Source organism: Gymnodraco acuticeps, unplaced genomic scaffold (assembly GCF_902827175.1).
Source record: "Gymnodraco acuticeps unplaced genomic scaffold, fGymAcu1.1, whole genome shotgun sequence".
Taxonomy (NCBI): Eukaryota; Metazoa; Chordata; class Actinopteri; order Perciformes; family Bathydraconidae; genus Gymnodraco; species Gymnodraco acuticeps.
In genome coordinates this window covers 286,996-304,786 of record NW_022989815.1, presented here as the reverse complement: position 1 = coordinate 304,786, position 17,791 = coordinate 286,996, and the positions used below count along the sequence as shown (strand labels likewise).

The following is a 17,791-nucleotide window of genomic DNA, read 5'->3' as shown; positions in this document are numbered from 1 at the left end:
ACACACCAGGATGAATCACGATCTTACCTTCTCGGAGTGCTGAAACTGCCTCCAGAAGCTCTCATACATTCGTTTGGTGGTCTTCTCAGGACTACACACCATAGTCTTGATATAGATTTTAAAGCTACGGTCCAGAAGCTGATTTATCTCCCCGTAATCGTAGTCATCATACCTGAAGAGCACAGAGAGACACAGCGTTAGAAAACACATAACGGGTCAGGTTACAAAATATAAGTCATAAAAAAAGGCAACATGTCCTCCTGAGCGTCCAGTGACTGACCTGATGCCGAACATGCAGTGGATGTAGTTCCAGATGGCCCGGCGCAGCATGCTGGTGTCCACATCCTTGTGTGTTGCCATGGTGTTGTACGTCAGATTGTAGGCCATCTGGAACTTCTCGTCCAGCATCTGACCAACATCAGGGTACAGTCGGTTCACCAGAGAGAAGCCATGATCCTCCCAGCTGTAGTCCTGCAGAAACAAGAGATATGAAGTTAATAACAGTCATGTGGACCATGGTTTGAGCGTACTGCTCTCTACATCCATGCTGTATCTGATCTCTACCTGCACTCTGAATGTGGGCACGTGCTCCCCCCTCCTGGAGAAGTCTTTGTAGCCATAGCTGGGGTCCTCAAAGTGTCGGGAGATGTCTCTGGAAGGGACACACTCCTCGTCCTCCGCTGTGGCCACCAGCATGCTCTCAGTCTTCTCCTTCTCAAAGCGAGTCGCCATCTCCTCCTGACTCGCCTCCTCATCGTCGCACTCCTGCAGCTGCTTCATGCGCTCCATCAGCACCTCCACCTCGCCGCACAACTCCTACAGAAACAAAGAGCAAGCAAATCAGGAAAAGTCCTACGAGGAGTATTTTCAATCAGATGCTACAAACATGTTGGCAAAAAAAAATCAAATCATAATTGGTATTCTTCTGGGCTAAGACAGTTAAAATACATTGGTTAACATGAACACTCCCAGTTTTAAATCTACATATTTTGATGTCATCAAGTACAAATACTCTATAGACAATTAATGGGGAAATATATAAAATGTTCATAATGAGTATATGGGGACATTTTCTAAAAAAGGAAAACTGACTTTTTGTGTGTCGACAAAAATCAGTCCGTCATTCTTTGTGTATGGAGCAGCTCAACACTTTATAAAGATGACATCAACAAGTATTATACTTCTCCTGTTTCATACTTTCAGAAAAAGTATCTGATGTACCAATATAGATTACATTTCTCTAAGCCATGGAAATAATATACTGGTGTTCTGCTTTAAGTTTTACACCCCAATAAGAAACCCCTGACATGCTCCAGCTCACACATCATCCTCCACCACTCACCTGGTTGCCAAGCGAATCGTTGTGATGAATGGAATGACCGTTGCCATTGGCAATGTCACAGACGCAGTATTGGCTGAGGGAGGGCGGTCTGAAAGTGTGTCCACCGTCGCAGTGGATCTCCGTCGTGATGCCGCAGCCGAAAGTGAAGGAGGCGAGGGAGTGGTAGTGTGTGAGGAGGACCACGGCGTGGATTAACTCTGCGAGGGACCAGCTGTGCTCCTCTGCCTTCAGAAGGCGCTGGAAAAAATGATGTAAAATAAAGTTAGTCTTGACAACTGGAGCCTAAAAAGATGCCATCAACAGAAGTGGAAAAGGTGCTTTCATCCTTCCTATTTATGTTTGATTTCCAGTCTTAACCCCATCCCTTTTTCACCATACCTCCACTGTCACTTTCCCAAACCCCTCAAAGTTGTACAGCTGCAGCTACACCCCCTCCACCTCTGATCTCAGCCTGTTGCGTAACACTCTTAATGTCCCTCCCCCTCCAGACCCTTCCTCTCACCTCAATGTGTTCCTTGGTGAGAAGCCATGGTCGGTGGGCCAGGATTTTGTTGAGTTCCCCGAGCTGCTGGAGCTTCTGCGGGGCTTCATCCAGGCCGTTCAGCCACTTGGGATCCCCCCCGACCTGGAGGAAGTCATTCACGTGGAGGTTCACCAAGTAGGAACACTGGTGTCTAGCTGCCGCCTGCAGGATCACAGAACAAGATGTTAACCACGAGATGTTTAACAGCTTGACATACAACAGTTGGTGCAGAGATGATATCAGAGCGAAAACCGGATCCTACCATGATGCCGATGTAGTGTCGGTAGTGCAAAGAGAGGGGCCCGTCCATCTGCAGCAGGTAGTGCTGAGTCCGGAGGAAACTCCCCAGGTACTGTGGGTGGAAGCCCATCACCAGAGAAATGTTGTCGAGGCGACCTAGGGCTGCAAACGCATCCTCAAATATCGACTGTGTCCTGGCGTCCACTTTACTGACTTCCAGAATCTAACAGAACAAAAGACAAGTTGAATTAATACATTTGATTTTAAATTAGAGTTATAAGTCCTTATTGCAAGTGAGTCACTATTGAGTTAACAGACTGTCTCTTACCTCTTTTTCAGGATAAATCTACTTGGTCCGTTTCCTAAGGGTCTTGGGATTCTAACTCCCAAGTCCTGCAAGACAAAAAGAAAGAGAACATGCACTTTAATACCACAGGAAAGCTGAGGAGAAGCTCTTCGCACCGCTGGCCGGCGATCATTTGTTCTCACTTTTTATTTATTTTCTCTAATGTCACTGTGTTGCTTCACCAGTGTGACGAATCAGAAATGTCATTTATCTGCCACCAGTAAATATGAAGTTAATAACAGTCATCCGTAGGCTACTGGTTTACAGAGAGAAATCCAAAAGGGCGATTTAAGATTTTCGCCATTGTGGAAGTAACATACAACTCAACAAAACTGAACAAAACATGAATACATTAAATCAGAATTAAACTAACGCTTCATAATTAATGAGGAATCATAACACAAACGTTGCCTTCATAAAACATTAAAAACACAACCAGAACTTTGCCTCTATCTCGTCCTGTAACTTTCCGCTTCTTGTCGAGACATGTCCAGTAGCGGACACCGTCCCGCAGCTCACAATGAAGCGGATGAATGAAAGACCGGCGAAATGTATATAATTCACAAATGACAGAGTTAAAACAAGCACCTGAATGTGTCATTTACGTGTCTACATTCTTGATTCTGAAATCAACAAAGAAATTAAACCCAGAAACGATGTTCTTGACCGATACCGACTGAAACTCTTCTTGTCGTAAACAAGCCTGCACAAAAGACTGCACTGCAGCTTGTTTGTTCAAAGGGAAAACGTCGCCTAAAAACACCAATAATGTGACAATGTTTTCAAAAACTCTTTGTCATGTTTAGGAAATAAAAGCAGTGATATTCAGAGGGGTGATATTTGTTCCTGTAGCCTTTTTATTCCTCTTACCTTTTTGCTTAGCCGTTCACAATGGGTACATATCTTTAACAGGTTTGTCACGGCAAAATAATTATTTTCCACGCTTTCTGCCGGTGCGACCGCGTGCCTCATCGCGTGTCTTCGCTGCACTTTGATTGTTTCAAAGGAATAAAAATGTAAAAAAAGGTTTTCTTGATGGCTGTTTCCTTCTCTCTTTGTTCCTTGAGGCACTGGGTAAAGTGCTCGGCAGTCAGCTGTTGCAGCCCTACAGCAGAATACCGTCCACTCTCGCTCATACATTCGGTAAATAAGTCGCGGCTCGTTTGATTGGCGTGCTCAGCGGCCAATCAGGAGGCGAAAACAGCCTCGCAGCAGCCAATGGCGGCGGGAAGAGCACGGGTAGGCGGAGCTACGCGTGAAGAGGGAGAGGGGGTCCTAAACGTGAGCAGAGAGAACAATCCCCCCTCTAAGAAAACATCATCACTTCTCTCTCCTTCTTTGTTCCACATTGCCATTGATCATGATTGAATTTACTGCAATGCATTGCACCCTGTATGCTAAATGATGGCTGCAATCCATTCAAGAAGATTGCTTGCTTGGTTTTTCCCTCCAATCAATACTTAAAACAATTACCATATATGGAGAAACCACTCTGCAGGAATTCTAAAAATAGTTTTCTGTAACGTTGGCAAATGTTGTTGGAAAAGAGGCATGTTTGTGGTATCTGTGTGTCCATCTGGGCAATGTGCATTCAGTGAAAACAACATCTCAAAGCCAGCTCTTGCAGGCAGCAAGTCCCCCTATTGGCGTCTTTCAGCACTGTGGTGGGGGGGGGGGGGGGGGGGGGGGGGGGGGGTGGGACCTAGCCCCCGTCTGTCCTTGGTGAACAGCAGAAGAAGGTAGAGGTCTGCTGTGCATAGATTAGCATCAGCGAGACAGATAGCTGCAGGACCCGCTGCAACAACAACAACAGCCTTCAGTTAGAGGCACCGCAGCCTATCAGACCACAGATAATGTGATCCACCTATCAGCCGCAGCTGAAGGAGGCCTTTAAAAGCTAGGAGAGGGCAGACAAAAGAAAGGCCGCTCTTCTGGCTTTGTTTCTCCCAGCTTGGCAATAACACTTTCATTGGAACAGTGTTTAACTGGTTTATCACACCGCAGTGGATACAAGTCAATAATTACTCAGAATGATATCAGATGAGATGTACTGGAAAAACAACACTGTGTACCACACATTTTATATCACATTATAAAAGCCTCCTTATATCAGGTCTGGATGTGAAAACGATTTGTACCAGAAGCAGATTACTTGGTACCTGGTAAACAAGAGATAAACGATTGTAATTACCTGTAAAAGCCCAAATTGAAGTCTTATTTCCTCTGTGGATGGCCAGTGACCACATTAGAAAAGCATCCACATATTGAAAAGTGTGTGCACACACACACACACACACACACACACACACACACGTATATTTGTGCATTTTGTGTAGGGTTTCAAAACAACACGTTTCCCAAGCAAACAGAAATACCTTTGGAGATTTCACAATGGAAACGACACAATAGTTCAGATTGTTTGGAGAGAGTGGCACATTTTATGAGATAGTGTTTTAGTTCATCCTTCCTGCAACAACCAGCAACGGAATAGTTGATGTGAACTGTGAAGTCGATAAAAAGCTGACAAACAAGTTACATTTGGTTATGATAAGGGAATGGTGAGCCAAGGAAAGCGTGTCTGCCACCCGATGAAGAGCCTGACCGGCCCGTTTGGCAACCGACCTCAAGTCCCCAGCACTGACAGTTAGATAGCACAGTATTCAGCAGGTTCATTGTGTGGCTCTAGCCAACGCCACCCCCCCCCCTCCCTGGTCCCTCTCCTGATGCCACAGGCTGGGGTGCGGGGCAGCGGTAAACATGTTCCCAGGGCTGGAGTCAGCACTCCCAGGGCTGCAGGGAGCCCCATGGCTCAGCAAAGCTGCAGAAGAGGCTGGTCAGCGTTAGGGCTTACGACACACCAAACCTTTTGACATAAAAGCGCTTAGGCTCGGGGGTCCGGCCTCGCGGACAGGGACAAACACTATTGTCAGAGAGCACGCACTGACTCCTCTGTGAGCTTTACTGTACTCACATCAGGAGTATCTCTGTGTGTGCAGTGATCCAGACATATCTGCTCCTTCCTAGATCAAGGCTCGCTTTGGTCTTAGTTGCAAATCATAAAAAGTAAGAGCTGAATTGTGCAAAAGCAAACCGTAAAAAACAAAATACAAGGAATCATAATAATTGTGCCTGATGATAGACTCAAAACACTAAATTCTGGATTTAGAAAGCTCCAGAAAATTGTTATTTGTGACCCTCGAGTTAAGGTTTTGTCCAAATATACATCCAGTTCACATGCCAAATAATGCTCATTTAAAAGCATTATTTTGTTTAAAATGTTCATTAATGTGCACTGTCCCGGTTCAAATAAACGATTAAATTAAAAAAATGAAAGTTCCAATCCCTGTATCTTTAGATAAGTGTGCTAAAACTGTATGCACACTTGGACTTCATGTCTCTGGTGTTGACACATTTCAAGGGAACATGAAAAAATATTTAACTTTAGACGTCAATGCATAAAAACCAGGCTTGTATTGCAAACTGTAAGACTTTGCGGTGTCTTCTGAAGCGGATTCAGAACATTGTGTGACATATAAAACCACACTGCAGGTGTCTGAAGTACACCTGCACTGTAAGGGAATACTCAAACTTCTCTGAACATGCTTTTTACAGTCATGCCGTTACTTGGGTGTTTACACTAACTAAACAACAGTGTCTGTCTGAGAGACTCATTAGTGGTTGCAGGAGATAAACCAGTGACCTTTTAGCTGCAGGATTGCCACTAAGCCACTGTGACACCTGGATATGAAAGTGTGTGTGTGTGTGTGTGTGTGTGTGTGTGTGTGTGTGTGTGTGTGTGTGTGTGTGTGGTGCTAGGACAACATTAGGAAGATTAGTTATGACGGAGAGAAGGCTCTGGAAACAACAGGAATCATCTCAGATTAGTTTTACAGTATGTCTCATCAGATAATGATCTATTAGAAAAAAGGCCTGATCAATGACACATTTCCACTTCTCTTAGACTATTATTAACCTTTAAAAACATATATTACCATTAAGATTAAAAGTCATGATTGTCACAGTCAAAGTCTTGGCATCTGATATCCATATCATATGTTATTATTATCATCATCATGTGTCGCTTTCCACCTTCTTCTCCAGTAGGACTCAGATGAGGGTGTTGCACTTTTATTTTCCTTATACATGTGATGTTTTGGTGTTGTTTTGTTTCTTTCCGTTAACCGCCAAGTGGGAAATAAGTTTTTTTTTTTTGTGTGTTTCTCTTAGTATCCTAAGATACTGTTATGTTTGGCTGTGAAGAAAAAAAAAAAAAAAAAAAAGTATTATTATGAAGGGCAGACCATCTATTTGTATTTATTTTTATTTTTTTAGAAAGGGGCACGTCACATAAGATTTTATTCTTCTCCCTGCTCCTTTTCGCTCAATGGAAGAGTCATGTTTTGTGGCAATTATTGTACATTTGGTTTTGCGTACCATGAGCGGGACAAATAAAAATGAAATGAAATATCCATATCCAATATAATATCCATATCCAATATCAACATTAGTTGATGTACTTTTCAAGGAGGCGGAATGTGTATTCTGCCACATTTTGGTTGGAAAAAGGACTGTTGTGCTGCATGAGTGCTTTCAGAAGACATTGACTTTTTGTTCAACTTTAATCCAAGCTGACCCCTGTCATGTTTTTGTCAGAGCCTACAGCCTTCCAATCTACAAAGTGTGAGTCTTCTGTCTGTTCACATTCAGAACATAGTTTCTGTCAACAAAGCATGAAAAATATAGCGCATCAAAGAGTGAAACCATGTTAAGTGACGTGTAGTAGCAAGTTCAATAAGTGACGCTGCCTATGAGGAATTGAAGGTACAGGGAAATGCACAAACAGATATGCAACAGCTTTCATGTCGCTCCAATATTTTACAGCCAAGTTATGAGGATTACGGTAGAAAAGGATAAAGTGAAAAGAAAAAAAAATTGTAGTTTTAAAGCAAGGAAGCGGTTTCATTAAGGTCGAACTGTCTACTAACAAGAATCAGTTCACTAAACTTTTTATAAGTAAGAAAGTATGGCAGCTACTTTCTCAAATGCTCACAAAAGTGGTTGATTTTCCTTAATGAGTGTGGAGCTGAATTAACAACAGGCTTAAACCAATAAAGAGGATTATTAAAGTTAATAAGATTAAAAAACAGGGAGAGGAAGCCGTGCCAGACTTAAACTCTGCACATATGTCTCAGGGCTGCGGCTGCTGTGTTTTCTCATGCAGTAAGTCACGAAGGGAACCTCAAAAACTGTGGGGATGTTCAACAAGTGGCAGGAGTCCACCAGAGCAGTTCAACTCCAACCTATCAGTGCACAGAGGAGAGGAAGCAGAAAACCCTCGAACACTGACATAAGCCTAGCAACAGGCTTCCACCAATCAGGGGGCAGAACAACAGTTACAGGAACCAATCTTCTCTGCCCTCTCTTTCTGCCTCTCTTGTTTCTCTGAAAAAAATGAAAGGAAAACAGAAAAAAGTTTGCCCGAGGTATGAAGTTTCCTGAACAAACCAATCTGGTTTGTTTCATAGAAAGATAACTTGTGTATTTGTTTAGTTATAACTTGTTCTGTTGGAGTTTTTGCAACAAGTAGGAAATTGAAAGTCTCCTAACTGCACAGCAAACAAAAAAACCACATGTATAATTTTTTGCCCAGAGGCTCAAACAGCAACAACTCTTTTTTTCCTCCATGTAAACAAATTAACTCACACCAGCTGTGAGTGTTTTTGAAAGCAAATCAATACTTTAAAAAATACTACAGATCTATAGATAGTTTTAAACTTGTGAACAAAGAGTGAAAACCGCAGACTAAGAGGGTATCCCCCACCCCACTCTTCAAACACAGCTCGAGCTTGTTCACCTATCACAGAGCATTAACTAAGCAAACTGGAGGGTTAACCCTTACCTGACCAGCAGCCCACAACCGACTGCAGACTTTTCTCTTGTCTTATAGAGCAGTAACAAACCTCTGAAACGGCTGCTAAGTCTTTAAACCTGTTGATTATAAGCTTCAGAGTGAGAAATTAGGGTTTCATGTAGTATCATTTTAACCCTTTTCATTTTGTGTCAAGATATACAAGTCAAAGTTGAATCAATGTGGGAACTTCATGGCCGAGAGTTGCCTTTTGGCTTTCTTTGAGCCACTTTGGTCCTTTTTTCCCAGTCGCCTCTTCTCTGATCTGTGTGTTTTCTGGCAGGCTATCAGAGTGGAGCAGTCTCGCCAAGCGCCGTATTTCCTGAGAGGAGAGGCCCCCAACCCCCCCCCCCCCCCAGACCAATGGGTCCTGGACCAGCGCAGACCAACACTGAGAGGAAGCAGCGTTCCTTGGATTTCTATGAAATGCAGAGGAACTGCGGAGACCTCAGGGAAAGAGAAAATAAAAACCTACACATTGAAGTATATCTGGGACAAAAGATAACCTCTCTTTTATAACTATACAGTGCCAGGAGTAAACAAGCACAATTCCCTAAATAATATGAATGTACAGTGGGTTACAATACAGGAGAAAAGGCGTTGGCCTGCAACCCCTGTGTGCATGTGAGGAAGAGTGTGTTCCCGGGGATGTTATTCTAACAGGGAGGGGGCAGCTGTCACAATACAACATGCAAGGAAAAGGTTCCTATGGAAAAACAGAAAATACCAAACCCTTCCTCTGCTATCTTTAGCATGATATGACACAGCCACCACAGAATCAATGAAAAACGCTCAAAAGACAAAACTCAGAGTGTTGCAAAGTGTCAGAGCAAATGTTTCAGATACTGAAGATGGTGACATCTATAGGGAACGTTTATCTCTGTTATCTAGAAACATGGCACTAACAAAGCTGACCCTACACCAGCCCCAGAGAAAACAGCCCCTCTGCTCTGACGCTGCTGCGAGCCTCCTGGCATGCACAGCTGTTTTTTTCTCTCTCTGACAAGAGTTTGGCTGTGCTGACTGAGCAAAAAATGACTCATCTCACTGGGAAGCTGGCCAAAAAGTTGTTGATCATCACCCTGTAGTTCTTAATGGGCACTGTAAACCCAGAACAAAAGAACCGAGCCTTCACCTGGCTCTGCGGGAGTACAGAACGGAGGCGATTCATTCCCAAAGACGCCGATAAACAAGTTTGCGACAGCAACTTTACAGCAGACGGCGCTCCAGCTAGCAATCAAAGTGGCTGGTTTGGCTGATGGGCTATAAAAAGCAATACAAACTTGATGAACCATTGAACCTAGAAGTGAGATCCTTCCAAACAGGGGAGTCAATGAACTATTTTTATATAACAGAAGACAAGAGGAGCAGAGACCCAGTGTGAACAGTTTAGAGAGGAGACAAAAACACTGATAGTCTGCTGGATTACATCATTGAGGCTGCAGCAAAGATTAGAAACTTGCACTCATGTTCTTTTTTTAAATGCCATTTTCACTTCTCTTTTCCACCATCTATCTCATCAATCTGTAACCTTCACCAGGATGCATTTTGATTGCAGTTTAGAGTGGATGTGATACTGCTGTACTTTAGGGGGGAGGAAGTGATATGGCCTAATCGCTGCCCTCAGAAACAATTTGGCCGTGTCCTATTACTTCATTAATAGGCAATGAGCCCCGGTACTGAATGGCAGAACAAAATATCTGGCAGCACCCCATTTGAGTGGGACGTCACGCCCACTGCCCCATTAATGTTTAATTGTTTATGAAATGTCTGTTTGATTAGGTGGAAACTCGATCACCTTGGTCGCTGTCCTCTTCGCCCGTCGTCAATGAACATATACAATTATTTCAGAGATTATATTAAGGCGGTGATGTTTCGTATGACTTTGAGAGACAAAAGAAGCAAGGCAAAGAGTGAAGGTGGAAATCATCATTTAAATTAACTATTTTTTTCACTGTCCTTGTAAATAGTTAAATATCAAGTATTTTGTTCCAAATAGTAACTTAAAAGACCAGCAATGTTATTGTAACGCAGGGTAGAACCAATACACACCAGTATTATTAAGCAGCACAGAGGTTGTCAGTTGTGAAGTTACAAGAGAAAATGCTTTTAGGGTGAGGACTAATCAGTGTGGCAAACTAATGCGATCTTGATAATGAGTTTGGCTGAAGTTGCTCGAGTATAAACTTCCCCAAATCCAATTAGGAGCAGGAGAAGCCTGCTGATGCTTCCCTACACTCCGTTAAAGCATCGAGGACCAGTGTCCAGTTAACAAAAACAAGACAGTAGATTTTCTATCAACCTGTAACCTTATAAACCAATATAGTATGAAATGCTCCTTTGCTTTGGAGATAATGCTATAAGCTAGAGAGCCACATGCTAACACTAGAGCAGATAAACACACCGTCCAATCCATTGCTTACACTTGTGGTTTTTGGTTTTATAAAGGCTAATAAACTATAAATACAGAGTTGTGAGGCACATGGGATGTTTTCCATCCAAGTGCTAACTATCATTTTATTTCTCTTCTGGGTAAACACCACTTGGCCAGAGAAAGGTCAACAGAAGATTAACAGTAGAGTATACTGTATGTAGCCCTGCCTTCTAATAAACTGTTTACAGATTAAAGATGTGGACTCTGGCATCACAAGGTAAACTTCTAACAGAGGACCAGGAAATACACGGCAGACTCCTTGTGTGCAAACAGAAAAAGGACAAGTAGCAACATACTCAAACAACATACAGACACTTGAAAATAGTACATGCTGTCAGAATACACCCAGTGAGTTCCTCAAATATAAGCACATGACAAAAAAAACTTGTACTGTCGAAAACAACACTGAGAAAATGCACAAAACACATTATGTTCTTGTCCTAAAATATCTTTATCCTAATAGTTACGCAACAAGTGAGTAATGACTCAAACATTTAAACACTGTAATATAATAAAAATAATCACGATGGTTGAATCCAAGTTTCAGGGGAAATTAATGCGCTATAAGCATGATATACAGTTTAGAATATCTGTGCATTTTTTGTTGTGTTTTTAAAAAATCTATCATAACCCTTTTTTAACTATCCCTTTAAAAATATAGTGGGCTTGTGTGTACGCTTGTTCTTCACTTTTACAAACTCTCCATGGACCTAGTAACCCTGACAGAAGTGTGTGTGTGTGTGTGTGTGTGTGTGTGTGTGTGTGTGTGTGTGTGGTCCTCTGGCTCATGCCACAGGTAGTGTTGGACATATTTGCTCTGTAGTTAATCAATTACAGGCCTGTTGGACCAAGAAAAGACCAGACCAATGGCTGAAACTCTTTTGTGTATCGTTCCCCTTGGGGACTCAAGTCCGATTCTAATATCTCTCTAACTTTGAAGTGTCAGATATAATCAGGAGGTCAGATGGCTTCTGTCCAGTGTAGCGTTCACTGAATATACTGTGATGACCTTATCTTAGTCATTTCGTAAATCCATGCAACAAGCGCATTTCTGGGTTGAAATTATAAAGTTGTTACTTTTATGATTGGCTTGATTTGAAATCTTCATACATTACAACCTGTTATATGCTGGGAGCTGATTCATAAAGGTGGACACCATAGTGTTAACTGGCAGCCTTCCTATTGGTGTCATGTTTGATAAACAGGATTAATCTATTAAGGAGTTGATAAGCAGTAATAGGACATGGTTTAGCCAACTCAGCAACCTTTGCATAGTTGCGTGACAAACTCAGTAAAGACGGAAACTAATCCAATACTTTGAAAAGAGGAAGAAAAAGGACAAGATCATCATGATGAAGCAGAGGAAAACTGCTTCATCATGATGATCTTGTCCTTTGTCCCCAACAGCGAAAAAAAGTACATTTATTCAATAGGATTTATATAAACTAAAAGCCTTTTTAACTACTGAGAGATGGAATTTGTCTTAAAATAATGTTGTGCTTTTATGTGCATCAAGTGTATCAAACAAAGGACAAGTTATCTGAATTACAATGGATAGATATTTACTAGCAAAGAAAACGTTGGCATCGGTCATATTTGACACTTTAATATCAACTTTTACTATCTACTAAAGATTAGTAAATGCATGAATCTTACAGCTGACGTCCCTCATCAGCGATTATGTCACACATAATGGACGTGGGGGGTTAAAGAGAGCATTCACAATGAATGAAAAGATGAGGGTGGAAAGAGTGATGGGAGAAGAGTGATAAAAGGTAAAGAGGATTATTTGACCAGTGTGTGGGGAGAAAGCGCCTCGTACCTTATCATGGATAAGCAAACAGCCCACACCGTCTGGAGTGACATCATTGTCTCTAAGAATCAATAACCAGCCACTTCCTGTGCAGTGGGAAAATCGATGACTCTGTACACTAGATTACCTATCTGTGCCCACTCACCTGAGGAGGCACACACACACGACACACAACTAATGCACACACTGTAATGCAGAGCACATACATGGGGCGCATTAACAGAAACAAACCCTCTGTCACCGTTTTCACAGAGGGGAACAGTATTTGTGCGGCTTCAGTGCAGAGTCAGCCCATTAAGGGATTAGAGGCGACCACAGCGCGGTGTGTTAAAGTCTAAAAGGGATTTCTGCCAGGTTTCCCACACACACCTTCAAATCAAAGGAGCATGCATGGCTCAACCACAATCCGCAAATCTCCAAGATCCCCCTGCTTTCCTCAGGAACATTTATCAACCCTTATTCTCAATCTACTGCATATTATTAAGCAATAAAGTATTTTTAAATGTAATTAAAAACGTAACTAACAGCATTTTTAACCACACACAGGCATTTGGCATGACCCAAAGAGCTCCTTGTAATTTCTGTCACCCATAAACTAGCGTCTATGTGTTATGAGCTTTAAGCACCATTGACAAATCTGTAGCTGGATGTGATCACAAGATTCTTCTAGCTAAGCAGGGGGGGGGGGGGGGGGATGCATGGCTCCAGGCTTGTTTTCCTGGCTGAATGTCTGGGAGGAGAAGTTCAGCGTCATGAGGCTCTCAGATTGCAGCTGTTCTCCGGCGAGCAGGGGAAGAGCAGCTAACTGTCAGGACTGGATGAGGGATAATGAGTAACTGAGATCAGTACAGTCAAACATCACCTGAGTGTGAGAGAGACAGTGTGCAACAGGAAGGAGAAGAAACGACAGAGAAATGAGAAACAGAGGGTGAGAAAATCAAACACTTTCAAATCACACTAACTAAATAAAGCCGGAGAGAAATGTGTGATCAGAAGAGTTAAAAACGGACTCTTGTTCTCGATTTCAGACGCAGAAAAGAGAAAAAAAGCAGTGTGTGAAACTCATGAGGTGTCGAAGATAAAGATGCATTTGCTGAGTAGGTGTATTTCTTTTCTCTACACCGACTGGATTGGGTTTCAGTATCACATAAAGTGCTGTTTATTTATTTTGTTGGGTTAGCTACAGCACATATTTCTTAGCGTTACTTTGTTTTGGTAAAACAAAACATGAACAGTGAGATAACAAGGCAACCTCCTCTCGTCTTCACTGTGCCCTCACCTGCTGCTCCGAATGTCCTGCAGAGACCCCAAATGCCCCAGGGGGGGATACAAAGTGAAGTTTAGCTCCAAGATCAAATGAAAAATATAAAAATGGTAATGCTTCTGATTAAAATGTATTAAATTCCCCTTTAAAAAGACAGTTAATGCTTTCAGTACCTCTGCCAGGAATTTAATGTTTTCGTTTTGCTTGTCAATTTGTCGGCACGATTACGGAAAATGGACTCAGATTTTCATGAAAATTGGTGGAAGGGTGTAGCAATGGCCAAGGAAGAACCCATAAAATGTGGAGCAGATCTGAATCAGGTGCGGATAGTCGGATACATAAAGAAACTTCCGTTAACAATGCGACATAGGTCACGACCTTAGTCGAGATCTTCCCTTCTAGTTTTTCCTGTGACAGATTTTACATTTCCCCTCCTTCTGCACACTACGTTTTCAAGGCTAATGATGAGATCCATAACAATAGTGTGCATGGATGTGTGTGCGATCATGCACACACGTCTAGAGGAAATCTATTCTCTTGTGCACCCGAGCAACGTCTTGGCCTTTAGCCTTATGAATCTCTGACCCTCCACTAACCTGACTGTAAGGCCGAGTCATCTAACAGCAGCACATCACAGTAGCGCCGTCCTGCTGGGTGAGTTCTCTGCGGGACCACACACACACACACACACACACACACACACACACACACACACACACACACACACACACACACACACACACACACACACACACACACACACACACACACACACACACACACACACACACACACACACACACACACACACACACAGACAATGGACAGTGGAACTGTGCCATAAGGGAAGGCTGTTGTCCAGTCACTGGGCAACTGGGGCAGCAGATGGTCATCTTCCCTTCCACTAACACCAGTCATGAGGGAGGGGTGAGGGGGGGAGACTCAGCAGAGTGTTCGCTGCCTCCCAGCGTACACCTTTCCCTGAGTACATGGGAATGACTCGGCCACATAAAGCAAATGAGCTAGACAGAGATTATCTGCAAGTCTGCACAGACTTAAATTCAGAAATGGAAAGTTTACAAGACCCAGATGTGCTCAGTGCAAGACGCAGAGGGTATTGCTGTCAGTCGAAATGCCACAGGACGAAAAATCAACCGAACAAACTGAGAGTGAGCTTTAGTGCAGAAAAGGCAAAAGTAGAGGAAAGGTCAATACGGACAAGAAGAAGAAAAGGAAAAAAGCAGAAAGGAGGGTTTCACATCCTGTTGGCCAGTTGCTGCCTCTCAGCATGAACGTTTTGATTGGAGAGAATGCAGAAGTGTGTGTATGCAGAAGTCTGTGTGGGTGTGCAAAAGAGGACAGAGAGAAAAAGAGAGAGAGAGAGAGAGAGAGAGAGAGAGAGAGAGAGAGAGAGAGAGAGAGAGAGCCTACTGTGTGCAAAAAACTGTTTGTATTCTTTGCTCGTCCCAGCCCATGTTAACGGAGGGGGGAAAAACAGCCCAGCATTTTCTCCCTCTTCTATTTTCTGTAGCGTGTCAGGAGGCATGTTTTGGTCAGCTAAACTCATAACAAGACTTAACTTACATAAATAAAGGACTTATTGGCTGCGGCCGGCCGGCAGATGCGGGAGAAACATGTGAGCTATTTGTGCAAAAAATATGTAAAGTGTTGAAAACAACTCTGTATGAATGGAGCCTCTGTGCGCGCGGCAGACAGCGCCTCCTTCAAGAATACATGTTTGTTAGAGAGAGTTACATCACAAGCAGGAGAGAGGGAAAAAAAGAAGGTGATTTTTGATGGTGTGAGAGGTCAATAGACTAAGAGACTGTATTATTAAAAGTTAAATATGTAACCTCATTTCCTGTTTACCTGACACAGTAGTTCACCGAGTCCTGCCTCCGGGGTTTTCTGTCAAGCTGTTGACTTCTGTCCTGTCAATGAATACTCGTCTTTCCACTCTCTTCCACTCACCTTTCCCTGTTCCTTGACTCTTTTGTCAATTGTTTTCCTCGTTGCCTTTCATCATCGCCTTAAAGTAGTGTCCCCTGAACCTTGTTTTTTGTCAATGGGACGGTTCAGAACAATGTGGTCGAAGCAAGAGTCACGCCTGAGAGCGGCTTGACGCATCACTCGTCTCAGAGAGAAAAGTGTCAGTGTAGTGGCCAAAATCCCCAAAAGTTTGTCTTGTAACTCGATACCTCAAAAGTTATTGTTCTTGGCCATATGTAGAGCTTGGGCCTGGGAAGCAGTACAAAATCCACTGGACGTTTCGGTTGCTTTTCAACGTTTATTTCCAGCAAACATAAAACAAAATAGGAAAACAATATGTAACATAAACAGTAGATCCTAGGGATGTAACGATATATCGAGGTAAATAAATGTCTCAATTCTTTTTTTTTTCAAACTTTATTTAACCAGATGGTCCCATTGAGATCATCGATCTCTTTTTCAAGGGAGACCTGTCCAACATGGCAGCAAGTAGGTTACAACATGAACATAAAACAACAGATAACACAAAAGGACATTTACAGGGCTACATGTACCTAGAGACATTGACAAGTACCAACAGTATATTTATATCTCGCCCTGTCAATAAGCCTCACCTTCTTGGCAAAAACTGTATTGCTTTTGAAGTGGTGGAGATACAATGCAGTCTTACCCACTGCTGTCACCCATGGCCAAAGCATATCTCTCTGTCCCAGCAACATCAGTACCAAGCAAGAGAGTTTTTTTCCACAGCAGGGGATATTGTAAACGCCCAAACATCCCAGCTTCTACCTGGAAATGTGGACACGCTCATATTCCTAAAAGATAACCTTGATGATGCTGAGTGAGTGAGTTAGAGTTGAGTTACTTGAAAAACTAAAGTGAAACTTGATTTATTCTATTTCAGGGTCTGATTATTATATTGTTGACACTTTAAAATACTACTATCCTATTCAAATGCTCTACAAATCAGATGTATTATTTAATCAAGAAAAAAAAATTGAAAAAAAAAAAGAAGAAATTCACATTTTTTCCCTTTATTTTTCAATATCGCGATACATATCGTACCGTGGACTTTTTATCGCGATATTATCGTACCGTGAGTTTTTGGTATCGTTACATTCCTACTAGATCCTAATAATCTGTCTTCTACTAAGCATAAGGTTGCGTCTGCGTGTCAATTACGGTATTGCTGCTGCCTGCTGCTCTCCCGTCACACACCGCACCTCCAACTTAAAGCTTTAGCCCCGCCCCCTTCCCCTGAGCAAAGCACACCTCTCACTGAAAGTTAATAAAGGTTCCAAATAAATCAAAATAAACTTATAAACGCGGCTCCTACAGTCAGTGTGTTTGTGTGAGAATGTATGTAGCAGATAGCTAAATTGTCAAAAAGGTGAGGAATTACCGCAATATGTTCCTGTGATGACAAGTCTTGTTATGCAAAAACTTTTCTGTGGCCTGTGAGTCTCCTAAACAACACAAAAACAAACAACAAAACTGTCTTTTATTGCTCCGAGGTTTCTGGGATTGGTCCAACCATTTTCTCTCCCTCATTTCAGTCTTTCTAAGAACGCACTGGTGGATTCCTGAAAAGCCGGAGGACAAACTGCATCTCAGTATCTAACTATTGCAACAGAGTTATTAAAAACCAACATCGAGTGCCAAGTTTAGGAACTCCATCTGTCAGAAATTATTTATTTTTATGGATTTAACTGTAACACTATAGGGAGGTAGTCACGGAATATATTGTAGTTCCCTCTTCAATCCCTTCCCTCCTTCAATCCCCCCCCCAATACCCCATAGTTATTCCCTTCGCACAAACACAGCTCAGAATAACATTTCAGACTGAGAGCGAGGCAACACAGGGCCGAGGGTAAAAGAGAGGGAGAAGAAGGGGGGGGTAACCTATATAGTAAGCCATGTTTCTTTCCCGTT

At 42.5% G+C, this 17,791-nt stretch overlaps 1 protein-coding gene across 1 annotated transcript in view; it reads right to left on the bottom strand.

Annotated features, from left to right (window-relative positions):
- The window catches only part of sesn1 (sestrin 1), a 52,122-nt gene that overhangs the window by 2,765 nt on the left and 31,566 nt on the right, over positions 1-17,791 (bottom strand). The window contains 7 exon segments of the mRNA XM_034231046.1: positions 28-172; positions 281-471; positions 565-816; positions 1,343-1,579; positions 1,845-2,027; positions 2,128-2,328; positions 2,424-2,498. Of these exon segments, the coding sequence (XP_034086937.1) occupies positions 28-172; positions 281-471; positions 565-816; positions 1,343-1,579; positions 1,845-2,027; positions 2,128-2,328; positions 2,424-2,498 (1,284 nt within the window).